This window comes from Dufourea novaeangliae, unplaced genomic scaffold, assembly GCF_001272555.1.
Source record: "Dufourea novaeangliae isolate 0120121106 unplaced genomic scaffold, ASM127255v1 scaffold7, whole genome shotgun sequence".
Taxonomy (NCBI): domain Eukaryota; kingdom Metazoa; phylum Arthropoda; class Insecta; order Hymenoptera; family Halictidae; genus Dufourea; species Dufourea novaeangliae.
In genome coordinates, this window is record NW_015373896.1 from 4,768,696 (window position 1) to 4,789,718 (window position 21,023).

General features: G+C 35.4%; 2 protein-coding genes across 2 annotated transcripts; both read right to left on the reverse strand.

The window, feature by feature from the left end:
- Positions 1-9,248: 9,248 nt before the first annotated feature.
- On the reverse strand, positions 9,249-14,001 carry LOC107192661 (transcriptional repressor CTCFL-like). Its single transcript, XM_015581979.1, has 13 exons — positions 13,752-14,001; positions 12,447-12,616; positions 12,149-12,372; positions 11,713-12,077; positions 11,455-11,624; positions 11,189-11,325; positions 10,936-11,086; positions 10,718-10,859; positions 10,338-10,610; positions 10,077-10,213; positions 9,709-9,824; positions 9,392-9,622; positions 9,249-9,308 (listed from the first exon to the last, which is right to left on the reverse strand). Exons 2-13 carry the CDS (start codon positions 12,571-12,573, stop codon positions 9,249-9,251), a joined length of 2,133 nt encoding a protein of 710 aa, XP_015437465.1. The 5' UTR covers positions 12,574-12,616; positions 13,752-14,001.
- Positions 14,002-15,469: 1,468 nt separating this feature from the next.
- On the reverse strand, positions 15,470-17,897 carry LOC107191904 (motile sperm domain-containing protein 2-like). Its single transcript, XM_015581052.1, has 9 exons — positions 17,707-17,897; positions 17,294-17,437; positions 16,987-17,164; positions 16,540-16,909; positions 16,379-16,454; positions 16,204-16,310; positions 15,933-16,133; positions 15,734-15,871; positions 15,470-15,661 (listed from the first exon to the last, which is right to left on the reverse strand). The coding sequence occupies exons 1-9, from the start codon at positions 17,786-17,788 to the stop codon at positions 15,470-15,472; spliced, it is 1,488 nt and encodes a 495-aa protein (XP_015436538.1). The 5' UTR covers positions 17,789-17,897.
- Between the last annotated feature and the right edge of the window lie 3,126 nt (positions 17,898-21,023).

Here is a 21,023-nt window from a genome sequence, read left to right on the forward strand (position 1 = left end):
CGTCTGTTTCGCGTGGGTAAAACCGAGAGAAAATCCGATGCCGCGGGATGCAAATGGTGGCGCAACGGAATCAGGCTTAATGTCTCTGTCCTTGCGAATCGCTGAACGACGCCACGCCCTCCTCGCAAATTGGACTTCCCCCCCCCCCCCCCTTTTTTTTTCTTTATGTATTTTTTTTTAAGTGGGGAGAAGCTATACACGGGACCGATAAAGACGTAACGTAACGGCCCGATTATGGTGTTTCTCGTGGGTGCGATTATGTTCCTCCACGCACCGCAACGGCCACGAATTCATTTCGTTTCGCGCCGGAGACCTACTCCCGGCGACGGTTCTTATAAGGATCGAACCGTCGAAAGGGAAACAGACGAAGAGACGTTGGTGCCCCACCGAGGGCCTATCCCAAATCTCGTCTCGAGCATTCGACATTAATAATTCAAAAATGCTTTATGACGAGCGTCACTTTCAGACGGGTTGAAGATTAATTGAACACGCGTTGAGCAACGAGGACGAATGTTTCGAGGATCTGTGGATAGATGTATTCTATTCGGTATGTAAGGGAACAATGTCAATTTTTAATGATAGCAGGAATCGATAGAAATAGAAGGAACTGGATCGAGACAAATGTTGGGGATTTCAGTCGAATGAAACGTGAACATCGAAGCTTTCAATTCGATCAAATTGGAGGTCAAAGCCTCGAATTGGTCCGAATTGGAAGTCAAAGCCTCGAATTGGAAAATATCTAAGGTTGAAGGATATGACACCTATAGCTGGAAATCAAAACTAGGGGATCGTCTACCCCACGAATCAAGGAAATCGGTTTTTGGTTTCTCGATTGTTCTAATTTGAGTCTTCCGGTCCCAACCCAGTACGATGAAATAGTTCACCGTAGAAACTAACAATTTCACAATTGCCCCGAATAAAATGAACATTTCAACGAGAAGAAGGCGTTAGGATCGGCAGACGTTCGTTAGCATCGAGACACAATACCTTGCGCAACATATACATATTACCCAACGGATGATTGAGCAACAATTGACGATACAACGCGTGGAAGTGCTCCCGATCGTGAGTTCAACGTTTTTTCCCGACCCGGAAATATTAATGCGTATCGATAGCGAAAACGAGCGGGGAACGAGTTTTACTCGGACTGTAATTATAGGTTCGCGGTGTGACGAAGTCAAAGAACACAAAGACCAAATTAACGCAGGGCGGATGTAAGCCTCTCCATAATCGAACATAGACAATAGAACCCGACTACCACGCTCATCTACACCATCGGCGTGGTAAGATATGCGGATATTTCTCCGAATAGTAAGAAGCCTAGCCCTGGAAGATCTCCCCGCTATTAGATTTTCACTGGTGAAACAGAGAAAGTGATACCATGCTACGGGACTGAATATAATCCGAATCGACAATGAATCGTACTTCGTATCATGGGCGTAGCCAGAGAAGGCAGGGGAAAAAAAGTGGCTTTTGCCCCACCCTACAAAAAAAAAAATTGGATTTCGCCCCCCCCCCCTCCCTTCCCAGAGTTACAAAATTTTTGCGTAATATTTAATATTGCAGTATAATTTGAACCACGAACAATAGCCTCTATTAACAAAATGCATACATTTTCAACGATTTATGACTTAAACAAAATAATGTATGTCTGGCTACATACAGCCTTTTTCACTGTGCCAGTCGATGTGTTAATATTTTTGCCCCCCTAACTGATAACCTGGCTACGCCCATGCTTCGTATACATTTTCAAAATTCATTCGGTGAATATTTATGGATTATCATTTCTACAGTGGCGATCTCTAACGATAATGGTTTAATGGAAAATTCTGTAAATATGTTGTTTAACTAAGAAACAATCGACCGAATAGAGGTTTCACAGAGACGAAGGACGTGAACGGACGAAGAGTGTTGCAAATGATCAAGTTTTATTGCACAATGCTCAACCAACGACAGAGTTTACTGTCTTTCATAACTATCACCGTGGCGCTGGAACTTTTTTCTAAGCAGGCAAGGGGCGCCAGGAAAGACAGTGGGAAATCGCGCGACGACCGATACTCGCGATAATAACCGCGTACACGCGGGACAGTGATCGATATTTTGCCTAGGACAAAGCCGATGACGCCGATCCAAGCCTCTTGTCATCGGCGGGGCCGCCATTACGTAACGTGAATTACGCAAGGCCGACACGCAGGATCGCGTCAGCTGTTCGAACTCAATTTCTTCAGGGGTATTATACTCTGTTTGGGAACAATGCTCTTTCCTTGCTTCATTCGACCGAAAATTTCTGTCATCTCTGTGACATACCTATTTAATTACCGCGAAAACCCACGGATTCATTGGAAATTTCTGTTAATCTCAATTTGCACTAAAATAGACCACAATGATTCTCGCAACAATATTCAATCATCCTGGCAATTTCAGGATAGAAACTTTCGGATGCTGACGATTATAAACAATTTCTCGAACAATACACAGTCTATGTTCATATCGTCACAGAAAATAACATATCACATCTCCAAAGAAAAAAATGTCCGTCTTACCTATCTATTACGGAATATTAAGCAACGAAACGATCCAGGGGGGAAAAGAGGAAGTCGACTGTATCAGAACATCGCGATACCCATGAATCCGTATATGTCCATCGTGCGTACCCATGAATGGGCGTGGATTTTGCAACCGTCGCCGAGCGTACGTAAAACAAACGCAACTGCGAAGCCTGGGGATAATAAATTTCCCGGGCGGGGAATCGATTTCGTATACTTAATCGCGCACGATTATACGTGCGTAGGGTTATAGGTATCTACCCCGATGGTCACGGTTCGTGGATGAAGTCATTCACGCGGCCGACCGTCGGCAATCGGCTAACAACATCCTGCAATTACATAAACAGTAACTACGTGTGTCCGACACAGCTATCAAGAGATTGCGGGGCCGGCGTACGATCGAGGGACAGGCTGGAATTCGGTAAAATCATTTTCGCTCATTAACCGTTTCCGCTCGTTTCCCCACGAATCCAGGAACAAAAAATCGTCCCGTTATTGCCCAGGACGAGCGTAACACGGAGGTGAGATATCTGTGAATAGGTGTACGACTTGCCACACGACCGCGGGTCAGTTTTCTCAGGCTTTCTATCTCACGGTTCAGTTGACATTGACCTTTTTCCGAAAGAGGATGCCCCTCTTACCCGTCGATATCGCTCGTTTATTCTCGCATTCCGAGAATACCCAAACGGGACAGTTCGAGAACCGACACGTAGCAGAATTTACTTCGTCTCGGGTGCAAACTTTCGGCCGTAAAACAGACATTCTCATTCCCTTAGATTGGGATTTTAGTATTTTTTTTGTTTAATACAAACTGAACCAACAAAAAGGGTTCATAACTTGCAGTGTAGATAGTACTCGACAGATGATGAAAAAAAGTGCTAATAAACATGGGTCGATAACTTGAACAATGAAGAAAATTGTAAAAAGAAGCTAATAGAAATTGTAGAAATCCTTCTGCGACCAGAAAAAGAAAAAATGATAAGGTAATCCACTGTTTCCATACGGTTCGGTAGCTCCCGAAACGAGGTCACTCACTTTAACCGAAACAAAAAATTGTTTATACCTTTGAAAATATTAATGTTTCGACCCATGTTCATTAGGAATTTTTTTCATCATTTGGCGAATACTGTCTATCCTGGAAGTTCCGAACCCCATTTTTGGTTCACTCTGTATATATTTATTTGTAATACTCAGTCATGAAGTGTATAATTATTTTGGACTATTCAAGCTACCAAGTTAACGAATTCCTCAAGTTCTACGACACTTAGGTCAGTTCGGTTACTTAAAGTGAGACCCCTACTAGGATTTACAAGTAACGACAAAGACCCTGTTTTGGTAATTAAGCGGAAACAGCGTTAACACTCGGAGCTGCTATATATTTATAAGCGTTGTCCCTTTTATAACTGTTGAAACGGTTAATCCGGTAAAATTTAATCCGGTTTGTCGAGTGTCAGACGGTTCACGAGCCGCTGCTCATAAATTTAACTTAACCCCACGACAACCAGAAGTCAAATATCTTGATCGTCGTCATCGGTCACCGTCACTGCCGTCGAAACGTCTCCGTTCGTCAGAAAAATTTCCTGACGCGGTCCACCCTCTCGCGAATCGGCCAATCTTTTTATTACGGCTCGACGGGTTCGGAATTCGATTTCACGATGAATGGAAACGCGGCGAGTGTACATTACGGTCCGTGTCAATCTTTCCCCTCGACACAGGACGTCGCGAGATTGTCGGTGGAAAATATAGAAATCCGACAAGGTGAACGGAGATTGTTGGGAGAAAAAAAAGTGTTGCAATAAACACGCATCGAACTAATGTTGGTAAGCGATCACCAGTATTTTTATTTCATTGCAAATTATAGTATACGTATCAGGTAGGTACTCACATAGGTTACTTCAAATCCAACCAACAATGGCGCCATTAACCTCTTATTGGACTCCTTAAGCAATTCAAAAGTCTGACTCACTCGAATTGAAAAACAAACACATCGCGATTGAAGAACTGTATCAAGTACATAAACAGTAATATGTTTATTGTATATTTGTCACAACCGTGTTCATATATTTTAGTCGTACGACGAATATTATCTACACCTTCGCGGGGTTACAATTAAAAGCGTTGGAGCCGTGGCGCATACTAACGGTATAACTGCGCGCGCATCGTACCCATGAAATTCAACCGCGTTTACAAGGAAATTAAAAACTCGAGTTGGAACAAAATGTACGAGACGAAACAAAACAATGTTAAATCGGTATCTATGAAGAAATTATAAACGGCAATAGCATAACTGAAAATGTAATATGTTCAAAATAAAATTGGAAAAGTAAGCACTCACATAGATTGCTTCAAATCCCGCCAACAATTGTGCCATTAACCTGTTATTGGTCTCCTTGAACAATTCAAACGTCCGACTCACTCGAATTGAAAAACAAACACATCGCGATTGAAGAACTGTATCAAGTACATAAACAGTAATATGTTTATTGTATATTTGTCACAACCGTGTTCATATATTTTAGTCGAACGACGAATATTATCTACACCTTCGCGGGGTGACACTTGAAAGCGTTGGAGCCGTGGCGCATACTAACTGTATAACTGCGCGCGCATCGTACCCATGAAATTCAACCGCGTTTACAGAGAAATTAAAAACTCAAGTTGGAACAAAATGTACGAGACGAAACAAAACAATGTTAAAGCGGTATCTATGAGGAAATATACAACTAATGAGATTATTAGTCTTTAAAAAGTAATACGTAACAGTACATTTTTAAACAACCACTTTGTTACACAACCTCGCATGATTTTGATGGTTGAAAAATACAAATCTAGTTTTCACAGTTGTCTCCTATTGGCTTGATCATTTCTCTATTTAAACCGGAGAAGCAGAAGTAACAGTAGTCGCCTTTTTTCATATTCCATGAATCACGAAACTTCGAATTTCCATTTTGGATCGGTTCGTTATACCAGGACTTCTTTTATACAAACTATGCACATTAGTATATTGTCTTAAACTTTAACTAGTTTCGATCTTCTTTGTTATCCTTGGCGACTTCTTTGTTTTTTTTCGGTGCGATAACCGTTTCATTCAGACTATTCTACACAATTCATTACAACAATGTGAGGTATTACATGCACACTAGTATACAACACTTTCATTAGAACTTTCTTCGGTCGCAGGATTCTTGCAGCATTCATTAGAGGAACGTTACACGCGTTAGCAATATGACGCTACAAATCCCTTACACGTAATGTATATGTAGAGCAGAGCCTGCGTTGTTGTTAATAATATATTTTCACTGATCGAAAGTAATTTCGTAAGATCGACAGAGCTGAAGCAGGTTCGTTATACTGTTCCTCTGGCCCCAAAAAGCAAAAAAGAATTCTGGCATGGATGTTCAGGTGGTTCGTAACCTCCTCTTCTTCCACATGGAAACCGCCGATACGTTACCACGTAAAAGAAGGACCGTGGGAGGCGAAGAGAGTGCATTCGCGTGGGCCTGTATCCTGTGCCACGTCCATTTGTCCCCGTGTCCGTTTCGTTTGTCGACAGTAGTATGTAAACGTTGTCGAACCGAGATTATCTTTTGGTAGAAAACGAGTCACCGTAAATCGTTCGAAATGCTACGATTCCACGCGAACCTTTCGCGGTGAAACGCTTTCTCCCACCTTCGCCGGAGTGAGACTCTCTCGCTAATTATGACTTCATTAATTACACGCGCCTACAGCGATTAACGCTTTGCAGTCTTTTCCACGGTATGCAGTAGTCTGTACACAGAAACATTATATACATACAATGAACTAAATAGATGATGCAGCGTATAAGGATGTTCATAAATTGGCAATACTTTACCAACGTTTTCTACTTATTGTTAATAACATATTATATACATTCATTAAAAAATACCAAATAAAAGACCTCGCATATATACATATATAGAACTTTTCAATAGCATTACCTCAAACAGAGATATTCGAACGACAGGATGCAAAATATATATGTACATTGTTACAGGGGACTGTATATAATTTCTGTAATGTTACTTCAATTTTTCATCTAGTCCCTACAAAATTTAATTATTGAGCAACTACTAATACGGATAAATATTTTTCTCTTTACAGTAATGTGTTGCATAATTATATATACAGTTTTTGTATACGATTAGCAAATGGTGCTGAGACAGATTGGCTCAACAATTTAAACACACTGTATGTATATTTTAAGTACGGTATAGTTATATTGATGAAGTGTATTATTCAATAGCATATAATGGAGGTAATGCTATTCAAATAATATTTGATTATAGATGATGTATGAAGTACCACGGTCATTGTAGATCGATGAACTCTGTTTCGAAGAATGAGAAATAACATTTGGCCGTAATTAGCTGACGTGGACATAAGTATATAAGTATCATAGAAGTCAGAAGAAACGAGAGTATGTTTGGTAACGTTTACAATCACGATCATCAAAGTTCGCCGACGACGGGCGAATCATTTGCACGCACGAAATCATACGCGTATTGTTACATCGGCTTTCATTCGACATTCCTTTGAAAGAGAGATTATTATTACGTCCTACGGACACACCGGGAATACAAATGGAAGGCGTGAACTATCGGGTGGGTAAAACGAAGCAATTGACACATCGTCTCGAATCATAAATCGTATGCACGTTGTCAAAAATTCATTAAATAGTATCCATAAAATTGCTACACAAGGAATGTTATTTCTTTTAGCTTCATTTAACTACTCCGAGTAAAGAAATATAAAAAAGAAACCCCAATGTGGAAACAATATTATTTTATAAAAATAACATGATTACACTTAAATAAATAAAAGATTATGGAAAATATACAGGGTAGGGACAATCTCGTAATACAAGCGAACGCAGTATCGAATCTTCTACTTGAATCAACAATACTAAGTATCAACTTCTCAGTTTGAATAACTTATAAGATAAATGTTACGTCATTTTATATATGTATGTCTGTATTTTTCCTCATCTTTTAAGTGTCACAAAGGAATCCATCAAGAAAGTATCGCGTGTTTTACAAACGTACCCTGATAAATGAAACGGTGATACGTAAATATGTATGGGGTTAACGACCGTAAAGGGTGCAGTTGGGCGCGGCTTTTCCTAATAATGTTAACCGCTCGAACAAACACATCAGACATAGTATTTATGGCTCCTCAGGGCACACAGACAGTAACCACTTCTAATATAAAAATGTTTCCTTTGTCACAAGGAATAAGAACACTGGGAATAATTTCAGAAAACATTGTCGATGACATAACGTTTATTATAGAGAAAATGCTACACCGTTTTTCTTTGGGATAATGTACGAAAGTGCTTTTGAAGAGCACGTAATGATTATCAGTCACTCAATTACAACTTTACAGCTCTAGTGTAAAAAATTTTACATGTTCTTTCAGTTTTTTTTTTTTACAGTATTAGTTTGTTTCAAGGTACATAGCATAACTTACGTGTGCAACAGTGTACGAAAAACTGCGTGTTAGATTACGTTTACAATAATAAATCGATTACATAATTGAAACCTACATAATTCGTACCGTTGGAAAAGTTGTCCCCGGATATCACATAATTGCATATTCTACGATAACCTGTTGCAGAATTTATTTCCGCACAAATATGCCTGACTTTTTAATGATCTTGTTAATACTCTCGATTAATCCGGCAAGGACAATATTTTAAAGAGCTCGTGTTATGAACAAGAAAAAAATATGTTTAAAAAAAGGGATGAAAATTACAAACACACTGGTAATCGTGATATTACACTGAACATTGGGTTATTCTGTAGCATTCATATTTTTATATAGTAACAAAAAGTTCGTATAATCATAATTATTAGTAGTGTTCGTAGGTACTTACTTGTAAAATGATAGTTTATTATTATTACGAAATACCTATATACAGTCACGAATGTAACATCTTCCAGGTCAACGAAAAACTCCTAATCTTTTGTTTTCGTTATTACCGATTTTTATATACATACCTATGTATATGCAAATTTTACTCACGTTATACAATGTAAAATTCGATCGATACAATTTCAGCGTCTTTATTCTTTTCCTAGTCATTTATAGAGCACTGTATCTGTCTATAAAATGAGGTGTAATGGAAAGCGTTTATTTACACTGCAGCCTCATTTTATTTTATAATTTCGGCTTTGTTAACCACATTCCGACAATGACCGACATTCAATCAGTTCAAACATTTTACTATGCACTGTGCCTTTATATTAAAGTTTTTAAATAACTCGTTTAAAAATATTATGCCAACCTATACTCTTAATATATCTGAATTTTTGTTTATCGTTATTAACATGCTTTGCTGGTTTATGTTGTTTTCCAGAAGAGATAATAATTTTCACTGATAATAAAGTAAAATAATATTTTACATTATTATAATTGTACATTCGCTTCATATTTCACTAAACCACAAGACTACTAGTTCCTTCATAAATTATTACATACACCTAATGCACTAGTGGCAAAAAGAGTTCTTGTACCATGTATGTGGACCACTCTAGCCTTGAAAGGTGGTAGCTTCCACTGGAGCTATGCACAGAGTCTTGAAATAGTAGTACACTTCACTCACAGTTTGTGCACTGACAATGTGAGAGAGACAAAAACATTTAACTATTCCATAGATAGGTTCTCTCGCATTCGTTATTCTCATTACGAAATTGTCTGCAATATATTTATGTTGCTATTCTCTTCATCTTCTTCATCCTCTTCCTGGAACATTCCAAAGCGATACACGTCAAAACAGATTTTGAAATAATAACCTATAAAAGCAACAAAAGCTTGAGTCACATTACCTCGTCAAAACCGAAACAGGTTTCCATTTCTTTTTGTAACTTTGGATCGCTTTGCGCATTTTGAGCTGCAGATTTAGTCAACTGTTCCGTGTCCAGTTTCAAGTCGTCCATTTCCATTTCGTCCTCTTCTACATCGTCTCCATCTTCTCCTGTACCAGTTACAATGCCACTTTCTTGGCTCAAAGGATCTTGCATTACCAGGTCTCCATCTTCGCTTGCTACAACAGCCATCTAGAAACAAAAACAAAATCATTGTACTTACGTTCAGATACAAATATGTATTAAGATTTAGAATTCTAATATTTTAAAGTACCCACTTGATCAGTTCCTTGATTATCAGCTAGTTGAATCACTTCCAGCACTACATACTGTTGGCCATCACTTCCTTCAACTGCCATCATATCTTCTTCATCTTCCTCCTCGTCTTCATAACCTTTAAGTTTGGAAGTTAAATTACCTGTTACCACAATGCAACACATGGATATTAGTCAATGACCTGTACACAGATCATATCGTAAATGTCCCTGTGATCACAAATTTTTATAATCATTCATCTTATATGTGCCAAAAATTTTCTCTGTTCATACAATTTAAAGACTACTATCATACGTTAAACTTGATTGAATACCAATTACACACATAGATGAATTAAGTAGAATCTTTCGACTTTTAGTCAGAATCTAACCTGTCATTACTTCAACTCTTTGTCCATCAATGATTTGAATCTTTTTCTGTCTACCCATCTTCAATGCTTGTTGCTTCTCTTGGAGGGACGATTCCGGGTCGTGTACAGCCATATGTCGAATAAGATTTCCTTTGTGTCTGAAGTAAAGAAATATTAAATTTTATAATGAATGATATTTATAAAAAAACATTTTAATTTAGTAAAAATATGCAAAGTCATGCTTTTACTTATTTAATATATGCATCATAAAACACTACAAACCTGAACGGCCGTTCACATTCAGGACATTGGTGAGTTTTTTCTTGTGGTGGAGGAGGAACATAAGTAGGATTATGGTAAAGATTACAATGACGTTTGAGTAGTTGCTTTTGTCTAAATGACTGAAAGCAATGATCACACTGATAAGGTTTCTGATCCGTATGGATTAACATGTGACTTTCCAGATGTCGCGCAGATATTGATGCATATGGGCATAAATCACATTTATAGCATTTCTCACCCTCGTGAGTTTTACTATGCAGTTTATAGCTATATCTGCAAGACCAAAAAGTATGACGTGCCTCATGTTTACTAAAGAAAATATTATAACCATTGTATATTCTGAAGAGTCATTGTAACCATTCTGAAGAGTAAGGACTCACCTGTCTGGGAATGTTTTTCCACAGCGTTTACATTTCAAAGGTTTGTCTGAGGTATGTAATTTTTGTACATGAATCCTGAGATCTGTTTTTCTGCCACAAGTTGTTGGGCATAGTTCACATTGAAATACGGGTTTATCGCCAACTGTAATAGATAATATTATAAATCACAGAACACTCATTAAGATAGTTATAAAGAAGTATCTGAAATTTCATCATACCGTTATGTATAAGTTTGTGAGCTTTTAAACTGTTTGACTGCGTAAACCTTGCTTGACAAAAATCACATTCGTATGGTTTTTCTCCAGTATGTATTCGCAAGTGCCGTTTGAGCTTAAATGTATCAGGGCTAGCATATGTACAATGTGGACACTGTAACCATTAAATTATACTTGTATTTTATATTGTACTTATATAATGGACCAGTACAACTAAATACGATAAGTATAAGGCAAAAGTAATAATATAATGTACCTGATATGGACGTTCCCCTGTGTGACATCTAATATGACGCTTCAATTTAGACAGTTCAACAGATGCATAGTCACATTCATGGCATTTATGTGGTTTTTCATGTGTATGCCTGTATCGAACATGTCTAACAAGTTCACCTATACATGAATAATAATTATTATGTTTTTATATTCTAATACATTTTAATAATTAATTTCTCCTGTTAACATGATAGAAGCAAGCAATTATGGAACAAGATCAACAATCTATGAAGAACTTTTACTCACCAGAAGTTGTGAATGCACTGTCACAAAATTTACAATGATGTGGTTTGGTCCCAGTATGTGTATTAACATGATTCTGAAGTGAAGCTAATGTTTTAAATCCTCTTTCGCAAACACTACATTTATGCGGTCTTTCCTCTGAATGCGACTTCATGTGTCTTGATAATAGATACCTGAATAGTAATGATAGAAAAATTATTGTCAGTGTATTAAGGGAACAAACGAATTCAGAAAAAAATTACAAAATCTATAGAAATATACCGTTTTGGACTTGTGTAGTTACAGTAATTACACATATGAGCTTGAGTAACTGTTTGGGATTTTTTGGGTAGGAACTTAATAATTTTGGTTTTATCATCCTCTGCTTCTGATTCCGCAGGAGCTTCATTGTCTTCATTGTCTTCAAAGTCATAGACAGTAAGGTCTTGTTCACCCTCTCCTTCTTCACCTTCTGTTCCTTCTCTTTCTATGGGTCTACTGTCTTTATCTTCAGAATCAGGTTGTTGCACTATTAACACATAACTGACTTCACCAGGGTTAGTATCAGATGGTACTATTGTAACTGTTTGATATGCATCTCCAGAATTGATGACAACTTGATTATTTCCACTATTAGCCACCTGTCCCTATAGATTAGTTCATTTTTTAATATAATAATGTATAAGCAAGTAGTATTTGACCAATAATTTTTACATACATCTTCATCTCCGTCAACATTCTCAAGTTCTTCAATTTCCTGATACTGTTCTTCCTGAGAACCTTCTCCATCATTCTGTGCATCAGATTCCTCTACTTCTTGAATTTGCACTTGTGTCATTACAGGCGTTTCATCGCTATTTGCTTGATAATAATATTGACCAGATTGGTCAACAAAATAAGTTCCACCTTCCTCACCACCTGACAATCCTTCCACTTGTTGCACTACAATACAATACATTAATGCCAATTATACTTATCTATGATCACAAATCATAAATTACATCTACAATACTAACATTGCACATGTTGCAATTGCTCCCCTTGACCTTCGATTTCTTTATTAAATGTCTCCAAGTATGTTTGTATCTCTGTCACAGATTCTTGCCCCTCTTCTAATTTAATTGTTGCTACGTTACTCGTCATGGTAAAATCATTAAATCATTCAATTATATTCTCTCTCATCAGTCTGGAACAATATCAATTACACCCTTTATTTTACAATCTCAATAAACCACTTACGATATATGAAATATTGCTTCAAAATAATTCACTATTTCAAACATTAGTTTATTTTGTGTCATTGTAATACGTACACTGCAATTGGGCTATAACAAAAATATACATTCTACTCCAAAAGAAATTTATATTATAGAACTTATCATAGGATGAAGATATACAAATGTCTTAATAACATGTAATGTTTATTTGGAAAGACAAGCTTTACATCTTTTAAATAATAACGAAACTACTCAAACGTTCATACATAAACAAACTATGTATAACTAAAATCCCCAATGCTATAAATTCAAAATATACATAAACGAACATCCATGAAAGAATGCAGGGTTAATACAGTCGCAAAATCATTACAGAAAGGAAACATGAGCTCCAAGCATGGTATGCAGCTAAATACGACAACGGTACGGAAAGAATGCGCAAGTGTGATCAGTTTTGCACTCGAGAAACGTACGAAACACGTGCGTATACAGGAGTAACACGAGCTCCACTGAATTACCACCGGAACAGAAGTGGTAATGCACGAGACATCGTGGTCGCGTGGAAAATAGAGGGAAAATCAATATCTGGGTGAAGAAATCGACGGTATGAAAGAGTGGACGGGCGCATTCACGCGAGGCTGAGCGGAAAATCGGAGAGTCGGGCTACACGTTGGCGATCACCGAAATTCAGCGTGTATTAGAGTGTGTCATTTAGCGTTCCCGGGACGAAACGAGATTGACAGAAGCGACACACGCCACGACGGAACGCCATGTAACGCGCGAAGCGGGCAATGCGAACGAGGATGACGCCATGGGCAAAATCCGATCACGGCCGTAATGGACGGAGGAACGCGTGGAAATACGTAGCGGGGCCTGCAGGTTTTTCGTGATCGTTAACAGGACTATCGTCGGTCAGCGGGGCCGTCGAAGTTGCGCATTCTGTCGGAAAGCTTTTAAGACAACGCGGGTGCTTTCGATTTCAGGACACAGGGGGCATTAACGACAAAAATTTCAGAAAATTATCACCGTCGGCGCTGTCATCAATATGGAGGACGCGACGGAAGGGAATACTGTCCGTTCTGCTACGTGCTGTGGACAACTCACCGATGTTACGCGTTCTGCTCGCGACCAGTGGTCCCAGGTTCTGCCGATTACTGCGTAAAATCGTCTTTCTTCGCACGGAATCGTATTTCTACGTTGTGCCAGGCTCCCACACCACACGAAACCTCGAAATATTCGCTTACCTCGTAAACTCACGATCGTTCGTGTGAGGGCGTTGTGTAAGACCCAGAGGGCAATATGGCCGATCGAACTACGAACGTTCAAATGCTGCGCGTTGGCAGCTGCGCACTGGTACGCGTCACTCGTCGTGTTTATACCGGACGACCGTCATTTTAGGTACTTCCGGGCGTTAAATCTTCCGTGATCTTACCTGACCGACCGAACGTTTTTTCTTGTTACGTTGTTTTTTTTTCGTTTTTATTTAGAATACCGAGCTCCTAATGCACGTGTCTCAATTTCATTGGTTTATTACCATAATAAGGAAAGTATACTCCGAACAGCAACGAGATGTATTCGTAGTGTACACTTCTGAACAGATGTACACTGGGTAAGATAAAAAAAAACGACGCCATGCGAAAAGAGCGGGAAAGGTTTCGATCGGAGAAGGGGAAAAAATGAAAGAGTCGGGCAGGAGGGGGGGGAACCACCACCCATTTCTGTGGGCTATCGGACCCATTTTTTTTCTTTTTAAGTGATTGTAAATTGATATATATTTGTACGCAAATACAATCGACACCGGTATAACCAATAATTAGTTTCAAATTCAGAACTTAATTATTATGAAACATACAAGTAATGTTGTTATGAAACGTATTTTCAATTTCTAGAGATAATTAAAATATTAACGATATTTGTTATTTGCATCAAGCATAGCTTGCAAGTAGAGCCACGTTAAGTTGTTAATACAGATTAACGAAAATTTATGAATTGTATTTTACCGCGATACAGTTAAGCACAGAATTCTTCAGAATATGCAAGATATATTTAATGAAAGAAATACTGTAGTTACTAATATAATTATACAACTAAACGATAAACTATTCTCAATCAGTACAAATACATTAAATATATACTTTATTTTAATAACACAATTTATAAACATATCAGTAAGAAAGTATGAACATATAAACATAACTTTTAATTGATCCTAATATATAATAAAACACAGTTTTATTAGAAGTATTCTTTTTGTTTTAATATAAATTTAATATTAGCGACATTGGTGTTTATTATTGTTTATAGATGTTATAAACAGTTTCAGCTTATAAGAAACAGAAGTAATCAATGTTATTATGTATTTAATAGTACAATATTTAACAGTAGAGACATGAGTAGGCTTGTTACACAAGTAAATAGGAACAAATTAAATTTAGAAATCTTCGTAATAAAATAATACATGTAAAGTATGAGCCATTTTATGCTCAATATGAATACCATGTATAAACACGTGTAAAACGTTACAAAAATAACTCTATGTGGTTATAAATTTTTATACCAATAATAATACATTTTCTTTTCTGATATATTAAATATATTGCACATAAAAATTCTTTAATTAACAGTAACTTATTCGTTATATATTAGTAATTATGGAGTTACATTAACTTCATGTCATTTTCCAACGAAAACATTGCAAATATTAGAAATTGTACGAACTAAGAATAGAAAAGATAAAAGCCAGCATATCAGAATTACTGAATAAACAGAAATATACAGCAATAAAAATTTCTATTATATGTGTATAGAAATCAAATCTATTTCTAGTTGAAAGATTCTATACCATGTGGAATGTGACAGGCCTCTTGGTCCATAGAATTTTTAATATCAATCCTTAAAATGTAAACAACCAATATAGCCATTACAATTGTCACTATTATTGAAAACAATAATGAGTATTTTAAGAAAGTGATGTCACTGTGGAGTTTTGTGTTACTTTCTTTCAAGTGTGTTACCTGCAATTTGTCAATTTAATTATTAATAATGTATTCCATTATTTACTTGTAGAATATTTTATTTTTACTTACTCTATGGAAAAGTGTATCAATTGTTCTGCTATTTTCTGACATTCCAGATGATAATATAGAATATGGTCTTTGTATATCATTACTTGCTGCTTCTCCATCACAACATCGTAATCTATGGTCTTCTACTGATGTTTCAGTCTATAAAAGAGTAAATTAATAATTATAGTTTGAGTATTACATTTACCATAATTGTTATTACCTTCCAAAGTGCAGATAATTTTTGAGCAGGTGTGTTTGCATTTTTCAATGGAAGACACATAACTAAAAATCTATCATTGTCTGAAAGACCACGAACATTATATTCAGGCTGTAAAACGACGTTGACGATACGCTGTTGTTGAGGTAATAGAACTCCTAAATTTGGTCGTACTTTGAATTTTTCAGGAGATGTTGTCTTTATCTGTAAGTAATAATAACTAAATCAATAACATACATCGGTTTTTATTGTAGTATAGAGGAACATATAATACCTTATAAGACAAAGGCTGGTCGGAAGTTGCATTCTTGATTGTAATTATTCCAACAATTTCATTTCCCATCTTATTAAATGTAATGATTTTTTGTTCAATAGATAACACTATAAAATATCACAAAATAATAGAAAAATACGACCATGATTTGAAAATAAATAATTTTATTACTTACATTCTTCTTCGTTTTCCTGATCTCCAATATTGCTTGGAGATTGTTCTGTTATTGGAGATCCTTCTGCAAAATGCACCTAAAAGTTTTGATAAACCATGTAATTAAAATCAAGTCATTTATGTTATATTAAGTATATGTTATATAAAATCTTATTTATATACCTTTTTGTTATCAAGTTTTCCATTCATGGTAGCGTCCATACTATTTTGTGCTTCTGGTACAAATGTAAAGACATAATCATTAGGACCACCCCAACATGTGAGTACATCATTGGACTCTACAAACTCTTGTATGTTGTTATTTTGAACAAATTTAATTTTTGGGATTGCTTTCGGTGGCAACCATGATTTTATAATTTTGAAAGCAGTGTTCAGTATCCATGGCATTTCAAAAATAATAATATAGTTTAAAAAGTTTGGATAGTAATTTTTACAAAGACCAATTAGATACTTAATGAACTCCATATCCAAATTTAAAATACCAGTGTCTGCCATGTCAAAGAAAAGTGATATTTGATTGCCATTAGTATATCTGAAACAATATAATACATGACTTACACTGATGTATCATACATGAATTTAAATCGGACATAAATTTTATCATATTACCTTTCTAATCTTTCAAACCAATAGACAACAATTTTTTGAAGTTCTTTAAAATCTTTACTTCCTTTAGTGTACAATTTACACTTAATAACAAACATTGGTTTACCATCTTTGTCTTTACCATGGACGAAACATAATCCATCTTCCAAATAATCTCTTCTCACATTTTCTTCAGTAATCTCTGTGGTTAGATAATATTGACACATTGCAAATAAAGTTGTAACATTGAAATATCAATAAAGTTATTGCACAAGCACAGCAACTGACAACTTGAAAAACACACTGTTAATCTAATTCGTTGAATGCTTACCATTTGTGCCAAATTTTCTTCTCCAAGTACAAGATTCCCATAACATATTAAGCGATTCTTGTATATCATTATCATTGTGTTCTAAAAATCGTTTTAACCAGTTGTTATTATCTATTCTGGCAATATCGTCCGGATGAAATTCTTCTGCAATATATTTAATTAAGAGATTAATAATCATATATTTTCGTGAACATATTGTATGATATAATACTTAATACAAAGTGACATATAATGTAATTTTTAAATAGTTGTGACACTAGTCTTATTTTTGATCGAATATGCAAGGCAATAAAAAGAAATTGACCTTGGCTTGTGACACTAGGATTGGATTTTGCCCTTTCGTCCAAGTGACTGTTTTAACACGTAATCAAGAAGAAACGATCAATTACATAAAATAAAAGAAGTATACACACTACGATCTGGTGGTCCCTCATTATTCAATTTTTTAAAAAACTTTTCACGGAGTTCCGATATTAATTCCGGTCGTACTTCCATCTTTCGTTAACCTGCTACCAGAAACGAAGCTTTAACCGGTAGTGGAGTACTTATACAAGTACGATAGAGAGACGATAATTGTTTATCCAGACGCCACATCTGCGCGTAGTGAAACGCGCATCCTATTTAATGTGCTTCTCATATGGATGTGTATAGCGTATACTACTATTACATTCTTTAAACCTGCTTACGAAACTGCTATGTAATCTGTATTGCAAAATACCTGACACCGTCTATGAATATTTTTTACGCAAGGAATTACCAATTGATTTGCTTCCGGTTTATTTATTGAAGCTTGATTTCCATGTGAATGTTATAGCAAGAAATAAAACGCGGATGTTCGTTAATAAAATTATAGTAGATTCAGTTTAATTATAAAAATTGATTTGATCATTGCAAATATCTTGATATAGTGATAATGTACAGCTTTTAATTAATTTTTAATAGAATGGAACAGAAGAGCAAAAACAATCAATAATACATATATAGAGGTATTACATATTAGGTCGTAACATATAATGAAATGTCCGTTATTTTATCAGTTCAAGAGAAATCCATTTTTGGAGTTTCTTCACATTGTCGATTTCTCTCAAATGTTTCTGATACTGTCACAGTACTTGGATCAATTTGTACAGCAAGTTCTCCACGTTGCATGGATCTGTTTTAACTAAAACCTTCAAATCTCCATTAACTCATTTTCTTCGCAGGTTTACTTCATTTTCAAGGCTGGTATCACCGGACGAAAATTTAGAAAACCAATGATAACACTATCCCCCTCAAAAGTTATATTATTATTACGTACAATGTTGATTGTAGCATGACCGAGTTTGAACTCTGAAAGGAAAGTCACTCGAATTTCGTGCGCATTCATTGTACCGTTGCAAAGAGATTACGGAAGAACTTTCAACATTATTTTAAAGAAAAGATACATACACGAAACAAAAGAGCATAGATTGATATTTTATTTTATGTAATGATTTATGATGCAGAATATATACTTCAGGCAACCGATATGTACATATACTTCTTGTTGATACAATATCTAGGAAAAAAATATAAAACATTCAAACGGACATGCATGTATTATGATTTAATATTCACATATTTCTGAGATCTCAAATAAACTATCCTTTGTAACAACTTATTTTACTTTAATGTTAACATTATTTTTTACACTGATGATTCGACAAGTTAATATATAATAACTGAATTATGTGCATTTTATGTGTTTAGAACATACGCAAATGTGTAACATTGAACTAGAATAAAAACAATATTAAAATACTACATATTGATGCTTTAAGCTTAGTTTTTGTGAAATAGTCAATCAAAATATAAATCTATTAAATTTATTCGCAGTGTAGTTACAACATTTTAACGTATAATTAAATTATTGTAAGTTATTGGTTTACGTAACTTCGACGGGTCATTTTTTTGTGCGTTTTAATAATGCGCATACATTTACATACATTTTTCTTCATAATTTTCTAATAAAATAGTATAAAGTATAAAGAAAATGGTGGCTCCATCTCGCGATAAGAAAGTACAAGTAATTGGGTTATAGCTTGAACATTTTGCCGTAGATGCTGCCATAGGCCTTTTCGATATTTTTCATATCAATTAAAACTGGCATAATTAACAATTATAAATCAATAATGTAAATTCAGGAAAATTCAACATATAATCCGAGACCATTAGAAAAAGTAGTTAATTATAAATTTGGGCGTTTGACCGTCAGTATGTAGTAATTTAGGAAGTAGTGGGAGAACTAGAGAAATTTAAATTAATGTTTAATCGTCACTATAAAATAGTACTCCGTTTTTGTTGGTTGACTCCATCTTTTATAATTTGTTATAAAATTAATGTTATTTAAATCTACGATTTATATGATATCGCGAATTTTAATGCTGATATGTTTAAATTGTAATATTCTCCGGATAAAAAATAACTTACGGATTATGAGAATAAAAATATTTGATAGTACTGTATCGATTAGGCAGAAGAATAGGGAAGGTGTATGCATAAACGAATTATTCCTTTCCAATATACGTGCACACGAAGGCACACTGTATACGATATATAATATACTTATGCGGGCATTAAAATATACAACTAGATTCATATCGTATGACAATATGTATATGTATATACAATATTTGACATGTCAAATAATTCACAATTAGTTTTGCTTTTCTCTCGCTCGCTCTCGCTCTCATACTTTTACACATATATATTTCTTGTCAACAAATAACAAAGGCTTGAAATATGAAAATTTTAATTTACACAAAACAAAAATTCTCGAAATACACATGGTTAACTATTATGCACTCATTTTTTTAACAAGATTTTTACAGTCAACCCATGTTAACATAGAACCGTACAAAACGATGGGTATTCCCTTTCGTATCGACATTACTCTTACCTTGGTAGTGATGATTATACTACCTTGATAGAAGAGCATATTTTATTATGGTTCATTACTGCTTCAGTGTTATTACAATTGATCTTGATACTTGTGTGTATGTATATATATATATACATATATATAACCCAGCCTGTAACTACCGTTATCAGTAAAAATCATATATATGCATATATACCATGTATATATCCACACACATATTGTAATATGTATGTATATATCTATAAATACATGTGGGGCTATCCCATTTTTAATCTATCATAGTCCACTCTTATATTAATAAAGGCATGCTAAAATTGAGCAGGCAGACTAAGGCTTTTAGATTTGCATATAAACTCTATTAAAAAATTAATTGGTATATATAATTCAGTGATTTGTATATACAATTATATTAAACATCAGAACGGATCATTTAATATTATATTATTGTAGGCTGTGCACATATCTGAATGTACTTCAGTAATTATTTCCGCTTACAAATATTGATAAGAAATTTTACTGAAAACATCACATCTTCTTTTTTTATGTATAAATCATTTCAACCATAGTGTGGTACACATAAAAGCATTCTTTCAGAAAGTGCCTTTATTATATTAATTGCAGACTAGGTGAATGGATTAAAACAGGGCAGCCATTGTGAGTATATGTATATTCATCTCAGCTTTATAAAACTCTTACATGACATTAAGTAGTCATAGAAGAGGCTTCGAATTTCCAGAATAATCCAGTGGTTGAAGGCATCATTTGTATAACACAGAATAAGTTTGTATAAAATATTCAGACCACTGTAACATTTAGATGCCATTCAAGAAT